This window comes from Sprattus sprattus, assembly GCF_963457725.1.
Source record: "Sprattus sprattus genome assembly, chromosome: 6".
In the NCBI taxonomy this organism is placed as follows: Eukaryota; Metazoa; Chordata; class Actinopteri; order Clupeiformes; family Clupeidae; genus Sprattus; species Sprattus sprattus.
The window spans coordinates 34,612,066-34,635,042 of NC_137925.1; the positions used below are offsets into that span (position 1 = coordinate 34,612,066).

The window sequence follows — 22,977 nt, forward strand, 5'->3', positions numbered from 1 at the left end:
AAAAACACCTTCAAGCTCTATTCTTTGAAGTGTTTGAAGTTTGTCACGGTAAAGAGAAAAAAAGTAATCGCTGTCACCTTTTAAGCCATCGATTTGTTGCGAGAAGCCTGTGCCTTCGTCTTCTCAAAGAGACCATGCATGCACAGGACTTAAGCCAAAGAAGTCCTAAAATCGCCCTTCCATATTTGCTTGATGCCATTGACTTAGGCAGCAGCCGGATGTTCAGTGTTGCAGACAATTTTACAGTGTCTACTACCATAATCAATAATCTGTCTTCTCCCTACTTTATCAACTCAGAGGGTCCCAGGCTAACTGGCTACTTACAGTGCATTCATTCATTTTAATTAATTGTCTTGTAGTGTTGTTATTTAATTATTTTGTGTAAGACGCCATGGTTTGTGTGTCTTGGGGAATCCTTTGGACCTAAAGGATCCAGCAGAGCACTTAATGGAACTACAGTATGTAAAACCATTTATTGTATGTATTATGCATGTTCTGGATTCAAATAATATGCGACCAACGAGTTTTTCTAACCCATCATTACGTTGTGTTTCCTTGAGCCACGTGCCCCGCGGTGGCACGTGTTCACTGTTATTACTGAGTTCTAACCGAAGATATATACTTCACTAAAAGAGGGACAGGTGCCAGTTTCATTATCACCATCGTCTCATAACCTCTTGAGGCGAATTCAAAGTAATTAACTGTTACTGGAAAACAAACTCTGTAAACTTATAAATGCTATTGAAAATTCTGAAATATTGTCTTAAACGTTACATCAACAGCCATCTGTAGTTGTTTAATCGTCAGTCTTGCTTCCAGGAAGCTTCTCTTTATCGCACAAAAGTGTGAATGAAACGAGCATGGGGTACATAATGTACTGCGTGAATGGCTCGAAATAATGAATGGATACATGAATAAACGATCGAGTCCTCATGTGAGTGTGCTATGAATGAGAACGACAGTTTTAGGCGGTAGTGCAATCTTTCACGTTCCTCCACTGTGGGGCAGCGTTTCTGTAGTCATGTGCGCCCGTGGTATTTTCAGTGAGTGGAACTTAACTTGACGCCGGATCATACACAACAATGTGATGGCAGATACAGAGGTATAAAGCTGTTGCCACGTGTGTCTGGTAACAGATATTCAAGTTCCGATCAGGTGTCTGCTCAATACACGGACTATAACATGGAAGTCTCGGAGTTCATTGCTTATTTCATTCTTCTGCGACCTTTGCGCGTTGGCGACTCCGAAATACCACAGAAGTCAATTGAAACCAACTCCAGTGATTTATCATCCAGTATGAGAAAGTAAGGGATACGATAAAATGAAAATAAATGGCAGCCGACTGATGAACAGTTCTTTACTGACCTCGCACGAAGTGACACTCGGTCGCCCTGCATGGGTGCCTACAACTTTGGGAGGGTTTTTGATTTTTACGATTATCGTTGACATACTGGGCAACCTACTGGTAATTATCTCGGTGTGCAGAAACAAGAAACTAAGGAACGCAGGTAAGTGGCATTTAAGTCAGTTGGTCGTGACAAGTTTGCGAACCCACGCCAGGCACGGTAGAAATAGTAAAGCAATGGTTTAAAATCTTGGGGATTTAAGGTGTAGCGTAAAATGTTAACATTGGAAAGTCGGTGCGGTTGCGCGCAAATCCAGATGTGACAGATAGTGGATAGCCGAGGCATGCTTATTAGGCATTTTAGGTATACAGCTTAACCTAGGTATACAGCAACGTGTAGTTAGGGTTCGTGCAAGATTCGTATGATAAATCTAACCTCACGAAAGGGGCATTCCCTTACATGTTGTCCAACTATTCCAGTGATTGCGCATGGATTACGGTAGCCCGAAATAATCTGTAAAATCGTATCGGGAAAGCTTTAAAGCTCTTTAATCTAAAACTGTGAAAACCATGTTCAGCACATTTCCCCCTAATTTGAGGTGTGAACACTGTCTTTGTACAGTTACCTTAGATTCAGTTTTTTCAGGTTTATTCAGGCTACACCATACCACAGCAGCGATATTGTAGCGTACATACATAACTAGAACGATAAACATACAGCCGTTTACAGCGCAAACACTAGAGGAGTGGATGTGACTTCACGACCCATGGGTCAATGTGAAGGCTCACATGTTCGCGCAGGTGGCCAAGTGTTTGGTTTTAGTGTGTTCTGACGAACGAAATACCTTAAAGTTTAGACTGTGTCAACATTGAATTTCGTCGATGCCCTTTGAATAAAACATGTCTCTGATAAAGCAATGTCGGCACTTAGCGTGTAGCGTGCGCCGTTTATTTCACCAGATACTCTAAAGGAATGCGTTTCCAGCACAGGAAATATTTTGTTGACTACTTGCTTCTCATGTGTTGATATGCAGGATGGAAGATGCATTACTTAACGCGCATCTAGCTGTGTTTACAGTTCGGTCTTTCTCTGCACATATGGCTTATCTACAGTAAACCCATGGTCATTGGACGGCTTAAGCTAAACTAAACTATGCTCATAATTAATAAAATGTTAATTAGGTTGTGCTAAGGTATGGTAGAAAAGATGAATCACTCAGTTTTACAAGAAGCGAGGTAGGCTTGTGTAATTGGCATAGGCAAAATAAAGTATTTCAAGAAGGTCAGAAACGGCTGTTGACTACTTGGCAAAAGGATTGAATAAACTCTTGAATTGAAGGCTTACTGCTCATCTCTGTGCAGGCGCAGAGTTTAATAAAACACCATATCCAGCACTTTAGAGAACTACAATGCACTAATTTAACGTGCTGCAGGTATCTGGCCTTGTGTCAAACAGAACTTGCCCCAACCAATCATTCGTCGAAGCGCATGTCCCAGGTGTCACCATCCATATGCCACTCTTTGTTGCCAATGAAGGGTGCGCCCTCCAATAGCCCAACCTAATGGGTCCACCAAAAAAAATCTCAAGAGCAAACTGAAGAACATTGTCACGTTGCTCCAAACGACGTCAGCTATCATCGTTTGAAAAAAACACTATACACTTGTGCATTTAACGTGAAAGGAAGAAGCCTTAGTAGCGCGCTTGACTTGACTTAATAAGATATAAATACTGTTACCACATTATTATTTAAAGCACAAAGTGGTTAAAAATGTACAAATGAGTTAAAGGCATAATGGTTACGCTAATGGATGAGGCAAGCAAAAGCTTTTGGCTGGTAATGGAACCGACTAGTCGTCTTTTCAGAGCACAAGTAGGCTTTAGATATTCTCTGGCGCTGAAATCTAGTATTATTTTATTTCAGCAGCAGGACTTTTAAACGCAGACAAGGCATGCACTTCGGCTGTCGTACATGCTTGTCTCCTCGTTCTTATCCGATAACATGGCCGAGATGCCATAAGCACATATTCGACATGTGAGACACCCTCAGGCATTCCCTTGAAATCTGTAGAACACCACTGCTTACATAACTTCTAAATGATTAGCCTACTTTTTTTCTGCATCAGCCCTGCTGTACAGGTAGACCGTGCATTACACCCTGTAGATAGTCTGTAATGCTATTCACAATACTATTCCTTAGCAGGGCCTATTATCTATTCATGATGTGGTGCGTCTATTATCTATTCATGATGTGGTGCGTTTAAAAATAACATATGCTCTGTTTTCTGGAGATGAAGATGAATTGTAACATTGGGTTCTCCCTGTGTTCTCATCTGGTCTTTTCTCTCTTTAAGACCAAGCGAACCGCATGATTCAAACTTGTTTTTGTAGTATTTATGGAGTATTTGTCTGCATTAATTTCAAGGATGTTGCCATGTATTGGCTAACCAGACTCTTCAGCACAACTACTTGCACATAAAGGAATGTGTCCCAGTTGGTCGAGAGAAGACTCATACTGTGCCTTTACACAGACATTTGGAATCCGGAAAAAGAGGGAGAACATCTGATTGCTGCAGTCAAGAGGGCAGGCATTTTCAGTTAATAGTGTGTGCTATGAGATAATGGGACTCCATTTGCTCTCCACAACTAAAAGTAAATTAATTCCACTGGTCATTAACACCACCAACACCACCAGCACTACCAACACATGGCTTCCTCTTGTGGCCGTTGTTTGCTGAAGTGTGACGTGGATGCCTTTGGGAGGATTAGATGAGAGATCGCTCATGGATTAATAAGGTAGGGACCACATACCAGTCAAGTATTCAGATGCCTCATTGAGTATTTGGCACCAATTTGACATTCTCTCCAATAATTATCCAAATCAAAATCTTAAGGTTCCCATAAGCAGCCAGACTCAATGGTGGTAAACCCTAATAGGTTAATGAAAAGAAAAGGATAAAAAGCTCAAATTCATTTGTTGTGTGTTTGCTTTTGTGTAGCTCATTGCCAGTAGATCCTGAGGTGTGTTCTCCCCTCCCTTGAGAAAAGTTCACCATGTACTTTGATTAGTGGGCCAAATTAACCCAGTAGACGTTCCATTTAGCCTCCTACAATGAGCCCTTCATTATACTGTCCTCCTGGGAGTCCATATCCCATGCCCTGTCATGGACTCCAGTGACCCACGAGGAATATGTTATGTGTTGAGCGTTGTCACATGACACAATCAAACACCCACTCCTTCCCACCTCTTCCTCCTTATCCACATTATCGTCATCATGCATGCATGTACAAATAACTCACATTGTTCTTCAACGGCAACCCCCCACCCTTGCTTGGAATCCTCCCACTCCGAGTCGTACGTTTTTTTACAAAACAAACTCAGCGTGGGAGAGTCTACACGCACTGACACTACACGCACTGTCTGTTTGGATAATTCAGTTGTGGCACTCCCCGCTGTTAGGTAAGCCTAATCTCGAACAAAGACAATGTACCTAGAGCCTAATTCCGCCAACAACTTGAGTTTGATGTCATAGCAAAATGTGCAGCTGGAGACTGGCACAGATAAGTTCAGGGGTGGGGTTGATGAGCGTGCTTTCAGAGGTGGTTGAAGCCCAGTGGCGCCCCCTCCTGTATGCAAAATATGCACAGGGTGTCCCCTAGCAGTGGCACAGTGGTTTTATTTGGATTAGTAGCACATTGAAGGCAGTAGTGAACTCGCAAAGGAATTGGCGTTAGCGAAATTGTAATAAGGTGAAAGTAAATTGAAATAGCATAGAATTGTTTAAAATACAAGAAAAGAAAGCACGGTGGTTTAATTGAATGTTTTAGAGTCATTCAGATGCTTGAGCCATTTAAAGACATACCTGAAGAACAGTATGACAGAGACAGTGGCTCTAACAACAGGATTGACTCTTATGAGTACTCATAAAGAAATCAATTAGGAGAGAGATTTGAGGGAGTTGACTCAACAGGGAGTCAATCTTTAATTGAGAAGTCGGCTGAGTTTCATTCATTTAATAGGAACCAGGGTTGGGTTACTGTTGATGCACCTAAAGAGCTAGCGCCCAAGAAAAACATTTTCTTCAGTATTATGGCGTTCCCAGCATGCTTTGGGGGAGAGACTGCGTTCACCCAGTGTGCCTGTTAACCTGTAGTGTTCTGTCCTAGTAACGCGATTCATGTCTCTCTTGTCTGGTGTTAGAGTGTTTGACTGTTCAGGTCGTCTGCGTTTATTGCTTTTTGATGCCTGTGTGTTAGTGAGCCCCTCTGTTAGTTAGTGGATCTGTCACTGCCACAGTTGTTGTTATGTCGAAGATAGACGTGCCTTCTGTTTCTCCTAGTGTGGCGTCAGTGTTTCTTACCTGTCTGTTCGTTACAATATGAGGCCTATGGCCAGATAAAGAAAACAACTGACTGTTGTCTTGGAAGAACACACTGACATCACATTGGGGTCAGAAGTGGATGAAGATGGCAATGCTACGAAAAATCCAGCAGGACCTGGAGCCACCACTGCCACCCTCCAGGACATGGGGACGTTGGGATCTGGAGTCAAAGCACCAGTCAAAGTAGAACCGGGGGCACCGGCATGCCAGGGGAAGATGATGGAGGCAGTTGTGTTGGGAGGGAGGGGGTCCCAGTCCCAGCATGTCAACTTTACACAGACAACGTGTAAGATAATTTCAGTTCAGTATAGGTTTATTAGAAATAATAGGTACAATCTCTAAAACTGTCTTGCATAGACCAGAGTGAAAAGCAGGCCTGGAAAGGTCAGGTCACTGCAACAGAAGCTTTAAGCTGCCCAGGACAGGAGAATGTGGCCTATGATACAGATTGTAGGTCTCTAGGGAGATAACATGGTCAGCAAGTCGCTGTGAAACAGAGGTGCAGAGGTTTCACACATATATGTGACATTAATGTCTTATTCCTGAGAACAACCAGATACACCAGATTATAGATCCCATGACCACCTGTTCACTACGAGGGGCCCACTAAATGACATCAGTGAGGATGGACTATAAGAACTGTTTTTTCTGAGGACTCACCAGAATCCTAGGTTCTCCGGCGGGTGGTTGACTCCAAAATATGTTAACCATTGCTGTATTTTTGCTGCAACTTAAAAGTAAAGCTCTACCTTGTTACAACAAAACTTCGTACTGGCGTATTTTCCAAGTCCTAAACCATCACGCAGAGAGTACAAGAAATTCTCTAACAGCCCTTAGAGATTGAACCGGAGGAAGAGAAAGACTGGGCGCTTATGCCGCTGATCAAGCCTGTATGCCCGGCATGGCTTCGGTAATATCTAGCAGGAAAAGCTCGTGCTCCAGTCATTCATCCGGGGGCTGCAGCTGGAGCGACTCCAGGAGCACATTCACTTGAGTGCACCGAGGTCCCCGGCAGCAGCCCTGGCCAGGCAGAGCAAGTGGAGCGCGTCCTGTGGTCCCCTGGCTGGCATGAAGCACCGGGTTTGCTAGGCTGAGGATTTTGGGTTGCTGGGGACATTCAACCACTTGGGCGGTTGTGTGGGGTGATGGGGGTTTCCCAGGGTGCTTTGGGCAAGAGACTGAGCTCAGCCAGTGTGACGTTTAATTTGCATTTAGACCTGTTGTTTGATTCTCCCAGCGTGGTGTCAGCGTTTCCTGTCTGTCTGCAAAAAAAGAAACAACTGGTGTTGTCTTCAAAGAACTCACCGCCATTAAATTATTTATCTGATCGACGTTTATTCTTTCTTTCAAAATGCGTTTAAACTCCATGGATGCTAGAACTTCTTCATTGGCTCAGTGCCAGCAGGCATGCATCTGACTGATCTAAAAAAGAAAGAAAACGTTTTTTATAAAAAACATACGGCTGAGTTTATTATCTCAAAACTATGGCAAATTGAGAGCCATATCAAGTTTTGGCTGGAGCAGTCTTTTAAACTTCCATAAAGTAGGCTCATTTATATAATCAGATAATGTTCCAATTAACCAATTTCTTTTTAAAGTGGTTTGTTTGACAGTGCAGCCTTTGTCACACTGTTGCAAGCTCCAGGCGCCATCATTCACTTCTGTTTACATCAGAAGATGGTTTCTCTATGTTTAATGAAAATGAGATACTGCCACTTAGGTTGTGCATGACACACTCTATGCTGGCACAACTGAATTGAGTGTGTGTCATGAACAAGAATCCTGTAAGCGCCCCTACAGGAGCCTCTCACGTCGGTGGAGCTACATAACACCTCCTTGGTGTAGAAGAAATAATCTTTTACAGGTCCTCCTTTTTTTCTTCTTTCCTCTTCTTCATCCCTCTTTCTTTCTCTGTATGTCCACTTCCTATCTCTCTCCCTATCTATCTCTTTTTCTGTCTCTGTCTACTCCCAGATAGCAAGTACACAGGGGCGGACTGGCCATCGGGAATACCGGGGAAATCCCCGGTGGGCCGATGGCCCAAAACACCGGCCCATCACCGTAACTAACCGGCCCACTTCCTGCGTCTATCTGTACTATAGAATTGATGCCGTATAGAACAGCCCAAGCCCAGTTTTCTCTAAGGACTCTGATTAGTGAAAGGCACTGACTGATTTTATACTCCTAGTCGCGATCTGACTTCACACTTATGGTGCTTATTTTTCGATTTTTTTTTTAAAGTGTCTTCTTAAATGTGTTTTATGGACTTCGGAAGTTCAACGTAAGAAAAGATTTCCACCTTATTAATGAACACCTGAAAATTGGTTCTTACACAGCCAAAGTGTTCTCAGCTGTGCGGATTGAGGTAGAGGATTCTTAAATTTGGATTTGCATACATACACGCAACACGCCCCGCCAGGGCACGCAACCATAGTGACGTGTGCAGTCAGCCCTAGCAATAACACGGAGCGGCCCCCAGTTCTACGCATGTGCTCAACCCAGTTTGTGAGGGATTGCAGATGAGGCACAACTCGTCAAGCTCTTCCTGAGAGCCAAGATAAGAGCCAGGGTACAACGCACATCATAAGTTACACTTTAATATACTAAGTATAAAAATTGTGTATTTCAATTGAGCACATGTATTATAAAAGTGCTGTCAGATAAACACGTTATTAACGACGCTAATGCAAACCCATTTTAACGACGTCAATGTTTTTCTCACGAGATTAACGTTCTTTTTGGCCTCACAAACTGTTTAGTTTTCTTTACATGCTGTTGCAACCATTATTAACCTTAGAAAAACTACAGCACCACGCCGGATACAGCTAGACCCCGGTTGGGCTTGTTTGTGTTGCGCAAATGAAGCAAGCTTCACTGTTGTCTGAAAATGTCAACAGGCTTGTCTGTTTGAGTAGCTGGCTAACAGCAAAGTAGTAGGCTTACCTTCTATTGGTAACCTAACTGTTACGGTTCATTGTTTCTTAAATAAGAGGCCTGACTGCTATCTTCACAGCAAACTTGAAAAAAAAAGAAATTATTAAGCCATGGTTTGACTGCACCATAGGCTGAGTCCTTGTTTACCTGAAATGTGCACTTTAGAATTTTATTTTGTACCGCCCTGTTTGGCAATGTTGTTTTTCAATCAAATAAAACATTTGCATAGAGCAAGCCAATCCACTTTTCCATGTTGATAAGAGCATTACAATGAAAAAAAAAATATGGATAAAAAATAAATGAAGGGACATTTATAATAGATAAAAAATAATTGCGATCACTTTTCCCCCCCAGTCCGCCCCTGCAAGTATATATCCAACAGAGTATTTCGGTCGGCACCCCACTGGTAGTGTGCCATTTCTGGTCCGCTCTCGATCCCCCATCATTTATTCTATAACTGGGCGTGGATATTAAATAAATAATATAAAATGTTATGCTAAACCATATCTTTGGCATAGTCTAGTTAAAATATCAGCAGATACAGAAGATGTTCATGATACTAGTCTCTAAAGATGAAAAATGACTTGGTCATTTAAAGACTGTTAATGGGTTGGTGAAAATGACTGAAGTATAAATGACTAAAGAAAAAAATTGAAAGCGAAAGGCAAAATGGGGGCTGTTTGTCTGAAACTTATCAGCGGACCGCCCAAACACTGATGAGCAAAAGGCCAGTAGACTGCCAGCTCTTTTCAGCCTTTTGCTATCAGGGCGATCTGTTCCCTTCTATCTTCTCACTGCTTTCTTCTTTTATCTGGTCTGATGAGGACCTGGGGCAGACCTATTCAGAAAAGCCTGCTGTAAATTCAAGAGTAGTAGCACATTAACCATACAGTTTCTCTAATGGGGGTAGGCTCTCTTCTCCTCCCGCTTTGACATTGCCATGGGAAAAGACCGTCATTGAAACTGTTCTCCAGGCCTAATAAGCAGAAGGTCTGGGTTATTAAATACCCACCATAGAACTGTGTTTTAAGTTATGGATAATGGCATTATATGGAAATATTGCAGGAGGCAGAGGTAAAGAAGTCCACAACGTAAATATTTTCAATATAACGGGACACCTCAAAGTCCGTAATCCCACATGCCATACATGTATTTAGGTGTGCATGTATAATGTATAGCCCACCAAGAAAAACATTTGTTTCAGTTTAAAAAGAAGCCAAACTATTAAGTTTGTAGTAGGCCTACTACTTTGTTGTATAGCAGTGCTCTAGAATCTTTGGTTACAATTTATACCATTGTTACTAAGCCCAAATCCTTTGCTTGCCAGCTGGTTCTGAATCTTTGCTTGCTATCTTTCCAGCTCTCCGGATGATTTATTATTTAATCTCTGAATCCACTTGGCACAATGAGAGAATACATTGAATGTATTCACTAATAAACTTGTGTGACTAAACACACTGTAGTAGACTCTATTGATGGGCAGCTTTTCAATCAACTGCTATTTACAATGGTTACCATGCAATGTTTCCAGAGTATTGATAGAACCATAGAATGGTGAATTTTTTTATTTTTTTACCTGATCCACCCCCTTTATTTCTGTATAACGGGGCCCCAATGGGGGAGATCAGGTAAAAAAAATTGGCAGACAGCCAATCAGAGTTTTGTCGCCAAGGTTAACAGTAGTACAATTCTGTGTTAGACTACTGTTTGACTCCATCACTGTGTGTGTAATTCTGTGTTAGACTTCTGTGTGACTCATTCAAATTAATTTCATCATGCACCCCTCTATTCACGGTTCAAAAGAGTGTTGTCACTAAGAGTTATTCATTTAGCACACACTTAGCAACATACAGCACAACCAAAGTGTATTTCTTAAGAAGGCATGCTGTGTGTTTAACAGTTCCTTGGGGACTCTTTTTATAAGATCATTTCATTTTGAACAGTGAAGGAATGAAAATACAAGAAGATGACAAGTCTGTCAGAAGAGCTGACATATCTGTCCTTTTTTTCTTCCTCCCAAAAAATCATTGTCAGAGGCCAAGCTTTAGCTGCAGCGCAAAGAAGTGTATTTTTTGGGGTGGTTGTGGGTTTTAGCAGGTGGCTGGATATCAAATGTCAAATCTCTTTCCCTGATAAGGTTCCCACAAAGGTCTCATTCTTTGCTCAGAGAAACCAATGCCAAACTATGAAAGCTATGTTGGTTCGTGGACAAATATATTCTCTGCGACTTGCTGGGGCTGTCATTGCCTGGACGCAGACAACTAACCTTATCGGCCTCAGGACAAAACAGAAAAAAACAACACTTTACGAGTTTCGCCAGTCTTAGTAGACGGCTCCATTAATAAATGGTTTTCATACTGAGCAGTCTTAACATTCGGAATTGATAATGACAGATGGCACTTACAGCTCTGACAACTTGGCTCTTCAGAGTCCCACCATATTTCTGCATTGTCTGGATTGTTGAAGTAACAGTGAATCTTGCATGGTGACCGCGTGGAGCGGATGCCTTTGCTATTGTAGAGACACTCGTGAATGCTAGGCCCCCCCACATGCTGTGAGCGTGTGGAGCGTGTGCCTTTGCTATCGTAGAGACACTGGGCCCCCACACATGACGTTAGTCTGTCTTATGGCCCTCAGGGACATCCATGCATAAGAGCTGACAAGCTGCTGTCCTCTGTGGCTAGTGGTTGAAGCATTTGTGTGGCTGTCTAAGTGTATTTTATTTCAATTTTTTTGTGATATTATTTAAGGCTGGCACTACAGTATATATATTATAATTATTTATTGTTGTTTTTCTGAAGAGCTCAGTGAGGGCAGAATTCTCAGGCAGTGAGATATTCAGTGTACTTGAGCACACTTGATCTGTGAGGGATGATACTGGCCCACCCACAATACAACATAAACACTGCAGACAGTATTTAAATACAGTCGACTGTCTGTCCTAGATCAAAACATGGTTTTATGTGTAGGCAGGAGCCCCTTCAGATGGGATTATATCCAAGACTATTGGATTACACACAGCAGTGCATCTCACAGACTATTGGTCTCCAGAAAATAACAAAATTAACCAACAGACCTTCAACCTAAATCAAAAATACTGATGTTGTTTCTCTATGCTCTTAGTGGTAGCCCTCATAAATCAGACTAGGGGGGTGTAGTCTACCACTGTAACAGATGTAGTCAATATGGCCAGACCTAATATATCACAGACTGTGGCTATGGCCTAGCCTGACGATGTCATACTCATAATTCTAGTCAGAATATGAGTCTGAGACCGAACCCTTGGGCTGTGATTATGGGGCGTGTTTCAACGAACCAGGAAAGAAAATTCCTCTTCGCTGAATTGGATACCTAGAACCAATCAGAGCCACGTAGTAATACCATCTGATAGATTAAAGCAGCACAACGGATCAATAGCTATTCGTGAGCGGCATGCTAGCAGCTAAAACTAACAAAATCTCTTGAAATATGCTGACTTTGACATTATGACAAAGTAGTTACTCAACGACTGTCCTTACACAGTCAAACATCAAGCAAGTGCAATACAAGACAAAGCAAGACGGCAAATAAGCTACTTACTAGATCTGCAGAAAGTCAACAAGTCAGGGCGGCGGGCATCGGCAGGCAAAACTACAGAACGTAGTTATATGCCTAAGGACCCTTGTATCGCAATGGCACGGAGGCGATTCTCCATATTAAAAGTCATTGTAGCGACCCAATTTTTTTAAAGCTGTTATTTTAAGGTTAAACTGCTTATCCTAACCCTAATTCTGAAGTATAATTGTTGCATAATGGGGCTTTAAACTTTTACCTGATCCCGTAGGAAGGACGGCAAAAACATCTTTTCAATCGACAAATGTCTTGATCGCGTTTCTCTGTTCCTCTTTCAAAATGAATGCGCTGTCAATATCTGTTGAGATATGCCTGCTCACGTTACTTAATTAGCACTCAAGGCTAGAAGCTACCATTTGTTTCAATGTTTTTTTTGTCTACGCTTAAGCATAACCTATCAATAATGGTCTAGAGTGCTTCAGTTAAGACCTACAATCCTCGGCAACACTCGTTTTGCGTATACACAACTAACCGAGTCAATGTAGACATAAAAAAAGTCGTGTAGATAGCTTAAATCATATAAAATATGTCCCACTAAGCTTCCGAGACGGCGCCATCTTTGTTCAATGTATATTCTATCTATCTAATCAACTCAAGCGTTGGTTGTCTTGTCTGTCCATCAACGTATAAAGCCCGCCCTTACAATTTGATTGGTCAGATCACTTTTCTGGGCCGTTTAACCTCTCCCAACTAGTTCAAGTCCAGACTGAATCTCCCAGACCAAAAAATTTGTGGGCGGAGTTCAGGCTGGTATCCAGGCTAGCTATGGCCTGCAATCCCGAGCAAATCCCACACACATTCTTTGATTTGTCAATATACCTGACTCAGTGTTCAACGCCGACCCTCTCCATTTGTCATGTTGTAGTTAGCTTAGCACAAAACAGGAAAATAAGCCTTCCCTTGGTGGCCCCTCATTTCAACCTGACTGATGACAATGACTGCACCTCCGACTCAAGAAAGGATTTATCATCCTCAAGATTGATTGAGACATCAACTTCGATTTCCACTTCCTGACCAAATACACAAGTTTTGATATCAGAGTCGAGAGCATGTCTCCCTACTGGGAGTCGGGCTGTTTGAATGCCTTACGCTTTACTGTGTGGGAGCAGCTAACATACATACATTTGCTGAAGTCAGGGTTTCTCTTTTTCTCTGCCGCACGGACTGTGAGCAGAGCTCGTCAACAGGAAAATTGTAAAGTAATTAGATCCCACTCTTCCACCTCTGTGTAGAGAATAGACCCTCCCCCCCCCCTATATAGCACACACAAACGCACACGCACACACACCAGTTTTCATAGAAACTCACTGCATTTTTGTGGGCTGACTTCTAAATTCCTTCTCAAAGGAAATAATTTCCTGAACTCAAACCTGTGTATTTGCTTTTAGTTTGAATTGTTATCAATTCATATCCCTTGGTTTATATTATTCAGCGTTAATGTGAATTAGATCCAGGTGGAGTTTTAATTAATTTAAAGGCACAATATGCAACAATTATGCTTCAGGATTAGGGTTAGGATAAGCAGTTTAACCTTAAAATAACAGCTTAAAAAAAATTGGGGCGCTACAATGACTTTTAATATGGAGAATTGCGTCCGTGCCAATGGCATAGCAGGGTCGATAGGCATATAACTGCCTTCTATAGTTTTGCCTGCCGATGCCCGCCGACCTGACTTTGATTACCTTCTGCCGATCTAGTAAGTAGCTTATTTGCCGTCTTGCTTAGTCTTGTGTTGCACATGATTGATGTTTGACTGTGTAAGGACAGTCGTTGAGTAATTAGTTTGTCAAAGTCAGCACATTTCAAGAGATTTCGTTAGTTTTAGCTGCTAGCATACCTTTAGCGAATAGCTATTAATCCTTAATGCACCTTTAAATGAAAATAAATCTCTTTTTTCATAATGTCTTCAATGTGCGAAGAGTTTAGGCTAATTGTTATAAAAGTGTATTCTTGACAGTAGTGGCAGTTAAGGACTCTACTGTAGTCACTCAGAGGCAAGGTCACGTACAGTATGGCAAAGCCATGCACAGCGCCTGGCCCGCGGGGTTATCCCCGGTTCCCTGGTCCTTCCAAAAAGGTCCGGGGTCCTCTATCCTCTCCTTTTTAGGGCTGTGTAAAAGCCACGTAAAGCATCAGTCATTCGTTTTTCCTCTGCACTCACTCTTGCTCTCAAAAGAACCGGTGAGTTTAGCTGCATGTCTCTTTCAGTGTGTGAAGTGGAGAAGAATAATCCCGACCAAAGGTTTGCCCCTCAGCTTATATGCCATTAGTGGCATTAGCTTGCTCACTGGGGAGAGGCGACAGGCTGGCATAGCCCTTTTCATCCTTTCTTTCTTTCTTTCTTTCCTCCATTCTTCCACAGCCTCGGTACTTTCTCCTCTGCGCACATTGCCTTGACTCTGAACTCTGTGCTACCTCTGCAGCCTTCGTATGACAGCCCTGTAATGACTGGCAGTCTGAATGAATCACGTGTCGCATATAATTGATTACTCTACATGCCCTGTGCTCACTGTGTTAATTTGTGGAGTACGTTTGTGGTATTTGTAGAGCAGTCATTAATATTAGCTTGCATAGCAGCTTTGCTGACACAGTATGACACAGATCAGTTGTTTATTTTTTTAATTCTCTCATAAAGGAGGCAGAGTGCATTAAATAACTTTCATGTGAGGCCATCTTCCAGTCATTACTGTTCATCCATATTCACCCCAGTCAAACTACTTCAACCCTCCAACCCAACCAGTACTGCAAGAAATGTAACAACTTGAGCGTGTAGAAAAAAAACAGGCACAGTAAATCATCAAAATGAACACTGTAAATCATGAACTTTTTTCTTTCTTTTTTTTATTTTGTATACATGCTAAGGGGATCTCAACTGAAGTTGCTCATGTGGTAAAACGTAGTCTGAGCCACTCACTCAACTGTGTTATCTTAGGAGTAACTGATTCAGGAGTGTTTGATTCATTGAGACTAAATTGAATAGTAAATGTCGCGCTCTACTCTGCTGTTTGCTGTCTGTTGATCATGCCCTGACATGCAGGATCAAATGGTTAGAATAGACCTTGAGCAGTATTCAAACAACAAGCTCAATAAATGTGGTGAACACTAGAGAGTTATGCCAAAGGAACCGAAGAATAGTTTAAAATGTGTTGTTGATGTTAAATCCCTGGTTTGAGATGAAGACAGGTAATATACCTTCTGGAGGACCTTAAAATCACAATTTTTTCCCCCCAAATTCTCATTATCTACTAGATCTAGATAGAGGAGTACAGTACAATTTAAATGACATTAATTCTGTTTTTCATAGACCTCATCTTAAAATGAAAACTGTTGGCAAATACTTTTTTGCTGCATAAGAGGCTTTTGTGACTTTAGTGTGCCGTATCTAAAACTAAGCTTTTGAAGAGTAACATCACAAAGAGATTTTGAAACACTGAATAAAACATGTTTTTAGGCTCAGTAGCGGAATGCCTCTTTAATGTTTTTTTCCCTGTGATGGTCATCCCTTTCTACTGTATCTAAGTGTCTGAACGTCTGAAGTGTCACTTGTCTTCTTCTTCCATGAAGAAGTAGAGGAGGGAAGTGTGAGAACCACATCTCCCATTGAAACATAATCCTTTAACATCAAAATAACAAAACGTCCTTCTTGGGAGCTGTGATTCATTTCAAACTAATGAAGCTATTGAGTAGACGTCTGGTGTTTTCACAGTGTGAACACTAAAATAATTATTTAGGCAGCTGTGGAATTTGAAAAGATAGTTCTCTGTAGGAAACTCTGTCATAATGCTGCCGAAGTGAATTTGCAGTTTTTTTTTTAAATGTCTCATTCATTATATAAAAAAATCAAATATAAAAAAATAACCACATTCAACATTTATTAATATGGTCTGTTAAGCAGTTGGTTTTTTGTTTCGTCATAAATTCCATCTCATGGTTGGATCCAGCCAAAATGGACGAGTTTGAGGCCAAGGTAATGATGGAGAAGTTGACCCCTATTTATCACCCAAGCAAGGTCACAATGCCGTTCTCAAAAAATTCATCCTCCAACCGAGGCAGCGGAACACATAATCAGCAAGGCTAGACCACGGGGTCTCTCCTGTTTGCCACAGGTCTCTAATGCTCTACATTTATCCTGTCAGGGTTTTTTTGCCTCTCATTTGTTTGTCAGTGGCAAGACATCAAGGAACGACGCTCTGCAAACAAGGCGTTTTCTTTCCTAATGCTGTCTCCCAGTCAGGGCTGTGAAGAATGCGTTTTCTAATGACCACGCTGTTAGCAAGGGGCAGAATGTGTTGAATCACAAAAGAGAAGTGCTTGATAAAATTGAGCAGTTTTCATGAATGCACATCAGCCAGTCAATGGTGGCCGTGAGCTGATAGTGAGGGGTGTTAGGAGACAGTCAGGCCAGGTTAACAGGTCACATAAGCGAGCCAGTCAAACAACACCAATGTGCCAGGCACCCTGTACCAAGTGAATGAAATGCTGATTGATTGTTTATAGTCTGAAGTTGTTTATTTTCATTTTACTCTCTCTTTCTTTGCTTGTAAATAAGTCTGCTTCTATTAGTCTGAGAATCTTTACCACCGAAATGCAAGGCGAAGGAACCAGGGAGCTGTGCAATAATGAGTGCACACATGACATTTCCACACAATCCCATACTGGTTGGCTCCCTGCGAGTGGCTCATGGCTGCGGGCTGTAGCCAGAGAGGCCACAGTCATACAGGCTTAACAGTAATGAAAGAAGACAGATGGGGAGTTCTAGGTCACCAATGTTCAGGTCATACGACATACTTGGCGTTCCCTGAAAGCATCAGAGTTTGGGCTGATTGGCCGCTCCCTTGAAGTTCACGTCAAGTCCATTTCCTCGTACGAGCGAAACCAACTTTGGTCACAATAATATTAATGTTCTAATTAAACTCACTGTAGCAGCATGAAGAACATCAATACTGGCCTGAAGAAATGTGCCATCCTACGCCCCCTAACATATGTCTGAGCGAGAGAGTGGTAGAGCCCAAAAGTTTAGAGAAAAGTTCTGTGCCGTGGGAAACATCATGTGACAATAACAGGTGCAACAGAAATCCCTCTAATAAGGAGGGAAGATGACAGACTGAGGAGGTATACAGAGGCGCTAAATGTCATGCTGGAAAAAAACACAAAACGACTGCCACAAGGTTTCAGTCGGCTTACATCTAAAGCCATTGTGGTGAACTATAGGCCTTTGTGCCATACTCTCAGTACGGTGCCAGACACAGAGACTTGGCGTGACTTTGGAACAGACTGTATTCAGAATGAGGTCTGATTAGTATCGCACACCATACATTGTGATTATGCGCATATGCATGATTGCAGATTGCATTTCATATTCTCTGTTTGTTTGTCAGGGCATCACTGAACGTAGTCATGTTTATTCAGGGCGTCCTGAACGTGTTCATGTTGATCCTACAAAATATTAACCATGTATTTGATGAATTGCTTTCGACAGAAGCTTTGTAAAGTTTTTGGTTTGCGCCTGTCCATATGAACCCTCCTGCAAGTACAGTTGAGATTTGTGACGGATATGTCCTCGCTGGATGTGACAATGGTAGCCAGTGCCTATGGCAGAATTTTCAGGTTAAGTTAAGTTGAGGTTGAAGATTTAGCAGATGCTTTTATCTAAATTGACTTCAAAACATATTTAAAAATTCAGAACGTGAAAAATAAAAACATGAATGCATAATGCCCACAACAATATGAATAAAATAACAACTATCTGAGCTAAAAGAAAGAACACAAATAACAACCATCACAATGAAAAAACAATGTTTACAAATTTATAACATCACCTAGAAAGTGTGTACTGTATTGCTCTGACCCTACCTTGGTGTGTTTTTCTAGGAAACATATTTGTGGTGAGCCTGGCTGTAGCAGACTTGGTGGTGGCTGTGTACCCCTACCCCCTGGTCCTGGTGTCAATCTTCCATAACGGATGGAACCTGGGCTTCTACCACTGCCAGATCAGCGGCTTCCTCATGGGCCTCAGCGTGATCGGCTCCATCTTCAACATCACCGGCATCGCCATAAACCGCTACTGCTACATCTGCCACAGCCTCAAGTACGACAAGCTGTACAGCGACAAGAACTCGCTCTGCTATGTGATGCTCATCTGGCTGCTGACGGTGTTGGCTATCGTGCCCAACTTCTACGTTGGCTCGCTGCAGTACGACCCACGCGTCTACTCATGCACGTTCGCGCAGTCGGCCAACTCGGCGTACACCATCGCCGTGGTCTTCTTCCACTTCCTTCTGCCCATCATGATTGTCAGCTACTGCTACCTTCGCATCTGGATCCTTGTCATTCAGGTGAGGCGGCGCGTCAGGCCCGAGTTACGGCCCAAGCTCACACCGCACGACATTAGAAACTTCGTCACCATGTTTGTGGTGTTCGTGCTGTTCGCCGTATGCTGGGCGCCGCTCAACTTCATCGGGCTGGCTGTGGCGCTGAACCCGGCCTACGTGGTGCCGCTCATCCCCGAGTGGTTCTTTGTGTCCAGCTACTTCATGGCCTACTTCAACAGCTGCCTTAACGCCATCGTCTACGGACTCCTGAACCAGAACTTCAGGCGTGAGTACAAGAAGATTATTGTCTCGCTTTGCACAGCCAGGATGTTCTTCTCCGAGAGCTCCAACGACGCTGGCGAGCGCATCAAGAGTAAAGCGTCTCCATTGATGACGAACAACAACCAAGTCAAAGTAGACTCTGTCTGAGGGTAGCAGGGAGCGAGTAGTGGACACTGTGAGAATGAAACATACCAAATACCCATCTCAGATGTTGGACGATTTATACACACAACAACTATGGGATGCAAAGTGTGTGTGTGTGTGTGTGTGTGTGTGTGTGTGTGTGTGTGTGTGTGTGTGTGTGTGTGTGTGTGTGTGTTTGTGTGTGTGTTTGTGTGTGTGTGTGTGTGTGTGTGTGTGTCTGTGTTTGTTTTCCTTTTTGATGAAATGTGCTTCTCAAAAGGTGTGTTGCAGTCAAGTACGGTATTTTCCATGTTTCTCAATGTTTACAGTAAATAACAACAACCTAGGGGAAAAAAAAAAACATATTTATTTTGAGAGATGTATAACTGGCAGTTGATTTTCATCCCAGACAGTGTTTTTATGAACTCATGAACACATCTTTCTGTAATGACAAAAATGACAACAATGACAAGACAAATTTCAACAAAGCATAAGAATGAAAGCAATATTTTCAGGTGATCCTTTCATATCAGACAGGGCCTCATTTATAAAACGTACTTACGCACAGAATTGATCTTAGACTGTGCGTGCGATCAAATCCACGTCTAAGTACAGATTTATAAAAACCGTCTTAGACTTAGAAAAGGACGTATCTCTACGTCTGGTTTTAGTTTGTGTAAGTACATTTCCTTGTGGCAATACTGGAGTACTGCAGGAATTTAGAACTCAAAGCGCCGACACGCAGTTTCATCATCATCATCGTCAGCACCACCGTCACCATTAGGGCTAATGTTTCGCTCAATAAAATCAATTAAACTATTAGAACAGGGGTGCCCAAATTCTTTCTCGTCAGGGGCCAAATATTAATCGGAGTGGAGGGCCGCGGGCCAAAACCAGAGTTTCATGTTAGGTCAGGTCCCATTATATTGAAATGTATTGCATATGTGTACCCAATTAACATTACCATTGATATACATACCTGCAAACTCAGAAGGGCTAAAAAAGGTGACAAACCAAGCCCCTGTAGGGGGGTCTGGGGTTATCCCCCCCCAGATTATTTTGTTATTTTAACATGTAGGCCTAAATTAAGCATTCTGGTATACTCCAAGACGAAAATAATGGGGAAAGATAACATTTGCTTCAGGTAAAAAAAAGAAACATTTATTAACATATCATACTAATTTAATGGAATCTATTAGTATACACAGGGAAGATAGGTAGGGGACTTCTATAATGGCCAATCAACTAACAGCAAGTTAAAGGCTAATAAACATGATTGCAGGCAACAAGAGTGACTGCTGATGTTTCGATGGAAATACTCCCATTATTTTCTATTTGTATCCGTCAAAAGAGAAAGATATAACAGTTACGCGTAAGCTGTGCCGTGGAAACAAGCGCCGTGACAGCACTTGACTCCAAAGGCTACCTCCACAAACATTTGTTAAGCTAACACGTACAGGTGAAACTTGTAGCAAGAGAGCGTCATGCCTTGACCTCAACTGAAGGACAGACTGCCCCAACTCAGATAGAGAGAGAGAGAGCTTGCACATTGACTACTGGTTGATTTCATATTTCATATCAACATTCTTTACACAAACATAAGTAAGGTACTTACAGTTGGCAGTTGCTAAACTCGTGTTGACATGTGTGGATTTGAACTCATGAATATGAACTTGTTCTACCTTTTCCCATTATACATGTAAGTTGAGAAGACTATAACATCAGCTAGATACCTAGCTATCATTTCATGCAAACGGAGCTCTTCCATTTAAATCGTTTAAGGTTAAGGTAAAAGCTAGCTAGTTAGCTAGCATAGCAACAAGATAACCATAGATATGGATCTGTATTGACAAAAGGTCAATAGCGCCCCCCTTGACCCATCTGAAACAATGTAAAAACTGTGGCCAAGCAGTGAACTGCAACCAGTCTTAGTTAAATATGACGTTGAAACAGAGACCCTGTTAAAAATGGGTTAAAATGCTGTCTAACGAATGACGTTCTAACTATAATTCTGACCGGAGCGCGGGCCAAAATAAATCCAGCGCGGGCCACATTTGGCCCGCGGGCCCCAAATTGGGCAGCCCTGTATTAGAACAATTCACACATGAATGAGATTCACGTAGGTATTCCGTTTTAATTTCACAAGTATAAAACATTTCGCTCAATCTATAGCCTATAGAAGGTCTAATAGTGGCTTAGTTTTCATTAGGAGATATGGCTGCATTGGCGTTGTTAGAGGATATTGCCAACTGCGCAATAAGGAGAGCAAGGGTTTTTTTGTGATCGCGCAGACTTTTTGACACAAGATGATGTATGGCTGATAAGCAGGTACCGCTTGCCGAGAGCGTTGTGCCCAAATGGCCTCTCGTCTACAGAGGCGCACCAGATGCAACCAGGCCATACACGTTCAGGTTTTGGCTGTTGGATTCCTGGCTACAGGAACGTTCCAAGGAGAAATTGGAGACCAGTCGAGCAATCCCCGTCATCATTAAGCAGAATTTTGCCCGATGTTCTTTGCAGTATTATCCCTCTATATGCCCGCATCCCCGTCATCATTAAGCAGAATTTTGCCCGATGTTCTTTGCAGTATTATCCCTCTATATGCCCGCATCAATTAGAAGAATTCCATACAGTGCCCAGGAACAGCAAATTGTGAAAGAGGATTCCCTGAGTAAAACAGGGTTCCCAATGTATTCTCATCCAGATTGTGCACACTCAAACAGCCTAGGAAGCCCACTTCAATACAGCACATGCCCGTGCGTGGTCGGTAGTGGAGCACACCAAAGCCATGGTGCTGCTGCCATATAGGCTTCTGGTGCTTCGGAGACGTGTCTACTACATTTCACATACTTTGCTTTTGCCATTACGCCACCAGACAGGCTTTCTAACGATGTTTTGGCCCGCATCTGCTCTTCCATCAGCAGAACGTCGATGTCAGCATCACTATAATTCTTCTGATTACATGTTTCTTTCTTGATTGCCACTGTCACAGAGAGTTTGTGCATTGAGGATGCGCTCTGTTTGTGCATTGATTATGCTGATTAGATTAAATAGGGGCGTTTTGAGGGCGGAGATTCAGTTGCGCACAATTCAACGACCATTTGTGATTTATAACCGAAAGATTGGCGTACACGTGTTTTTTTGTGTGTACGTCCGTGTCTGTGGATCTCACTTACGCTCATTTCAGGAAATGTAGGATGGTTTCTACGCAACTTTTTATAAATGAGGCCCTAACTGTGATATTCATGAGAATGAACACATTACAGACTATCGTCCATGGACCTTGTTCTCATTCTGCCAGTTACGCTGTATAATATCTTTGTTATTTTATTGCGGTGTCATAATTTCAAGCAGTTCAATAACAGAACATGATTGTTTACAAACATGTCAAGAATGAGGAAATTCTGTGTTCTGATGTCACTAAGCTATGAAACTTGATTCGACAGAAATAAACTGAGAACAAAAAAAAACATTGCATGTGACATTCACCACATCAGAAAGCAGGTTATTTGTGTGCAATCAAAAGAGTAATATTTGTTCTGTTTGATAGTCATACTTTTATCAGCAACCCGTATCAGAATTCCAGAAAATTAGTCAGGTGCCTACCTCTTGGTTTTCCAGTCCCCATTCTCTGATAACTGGGCAGCTACACAGAAATAACTTCTTGAAGAAGTAATAATCATAGAATTAAGTACGTTTTTAAAACTTTTTTTGTTTCACTCATACATGTCAGTTTCCAAAGCTTCAAAGCAAAGTCAAAGCATACTGAAGTGTGTACAATGCATTAAACATCCCTGAGTTTCCCCATCTCCCTACTAATTGGATAGGCTAATCTCAGCTAACAACCACTGCGGTTGCAACTTTTCTGAAATTGACATTTCTGAGGTCCTTTTTGTATTCTGTATGTATTCTCCAGGGAATGTTATTCTGAGATTGCGCTCCATATGAATTGCAAGTGCTGTGTGTCTGTGTGGGGTTTGGCTGCACCGG

At 42.2% G+C, this 22,977-nt stretch overlaps 1 protein-coding gene across 1 annotated transcript; it reads left to right on the top strand.

The window, feature by feature from the left end:
* The first annotated feature begins 1,059 nt into the window (after positions 1-1,059).
* Positions 1,060-22,315, top strand: mtnr1ab (melatonin receptor 1A b). The gene is made up of 2 exons (XM_080841404.1): positions 1,060-1,508; positions 18,143-22,315. The coding sequence occupies exons 1-2, from the start codon at positions 1,322-1,324 to the stop codon at positions 19,009-19,011; spliced, it is 1,056 nt and encodes a 351-aa protein (XP_080697530.1). The 5' UTR covers positions 1,060-1,321; the 3' UTR covers positions 19,012-22,315.
* The last annotated feature ends 662 nt before the right edge of the window (positions 22,316-22,977 follow it).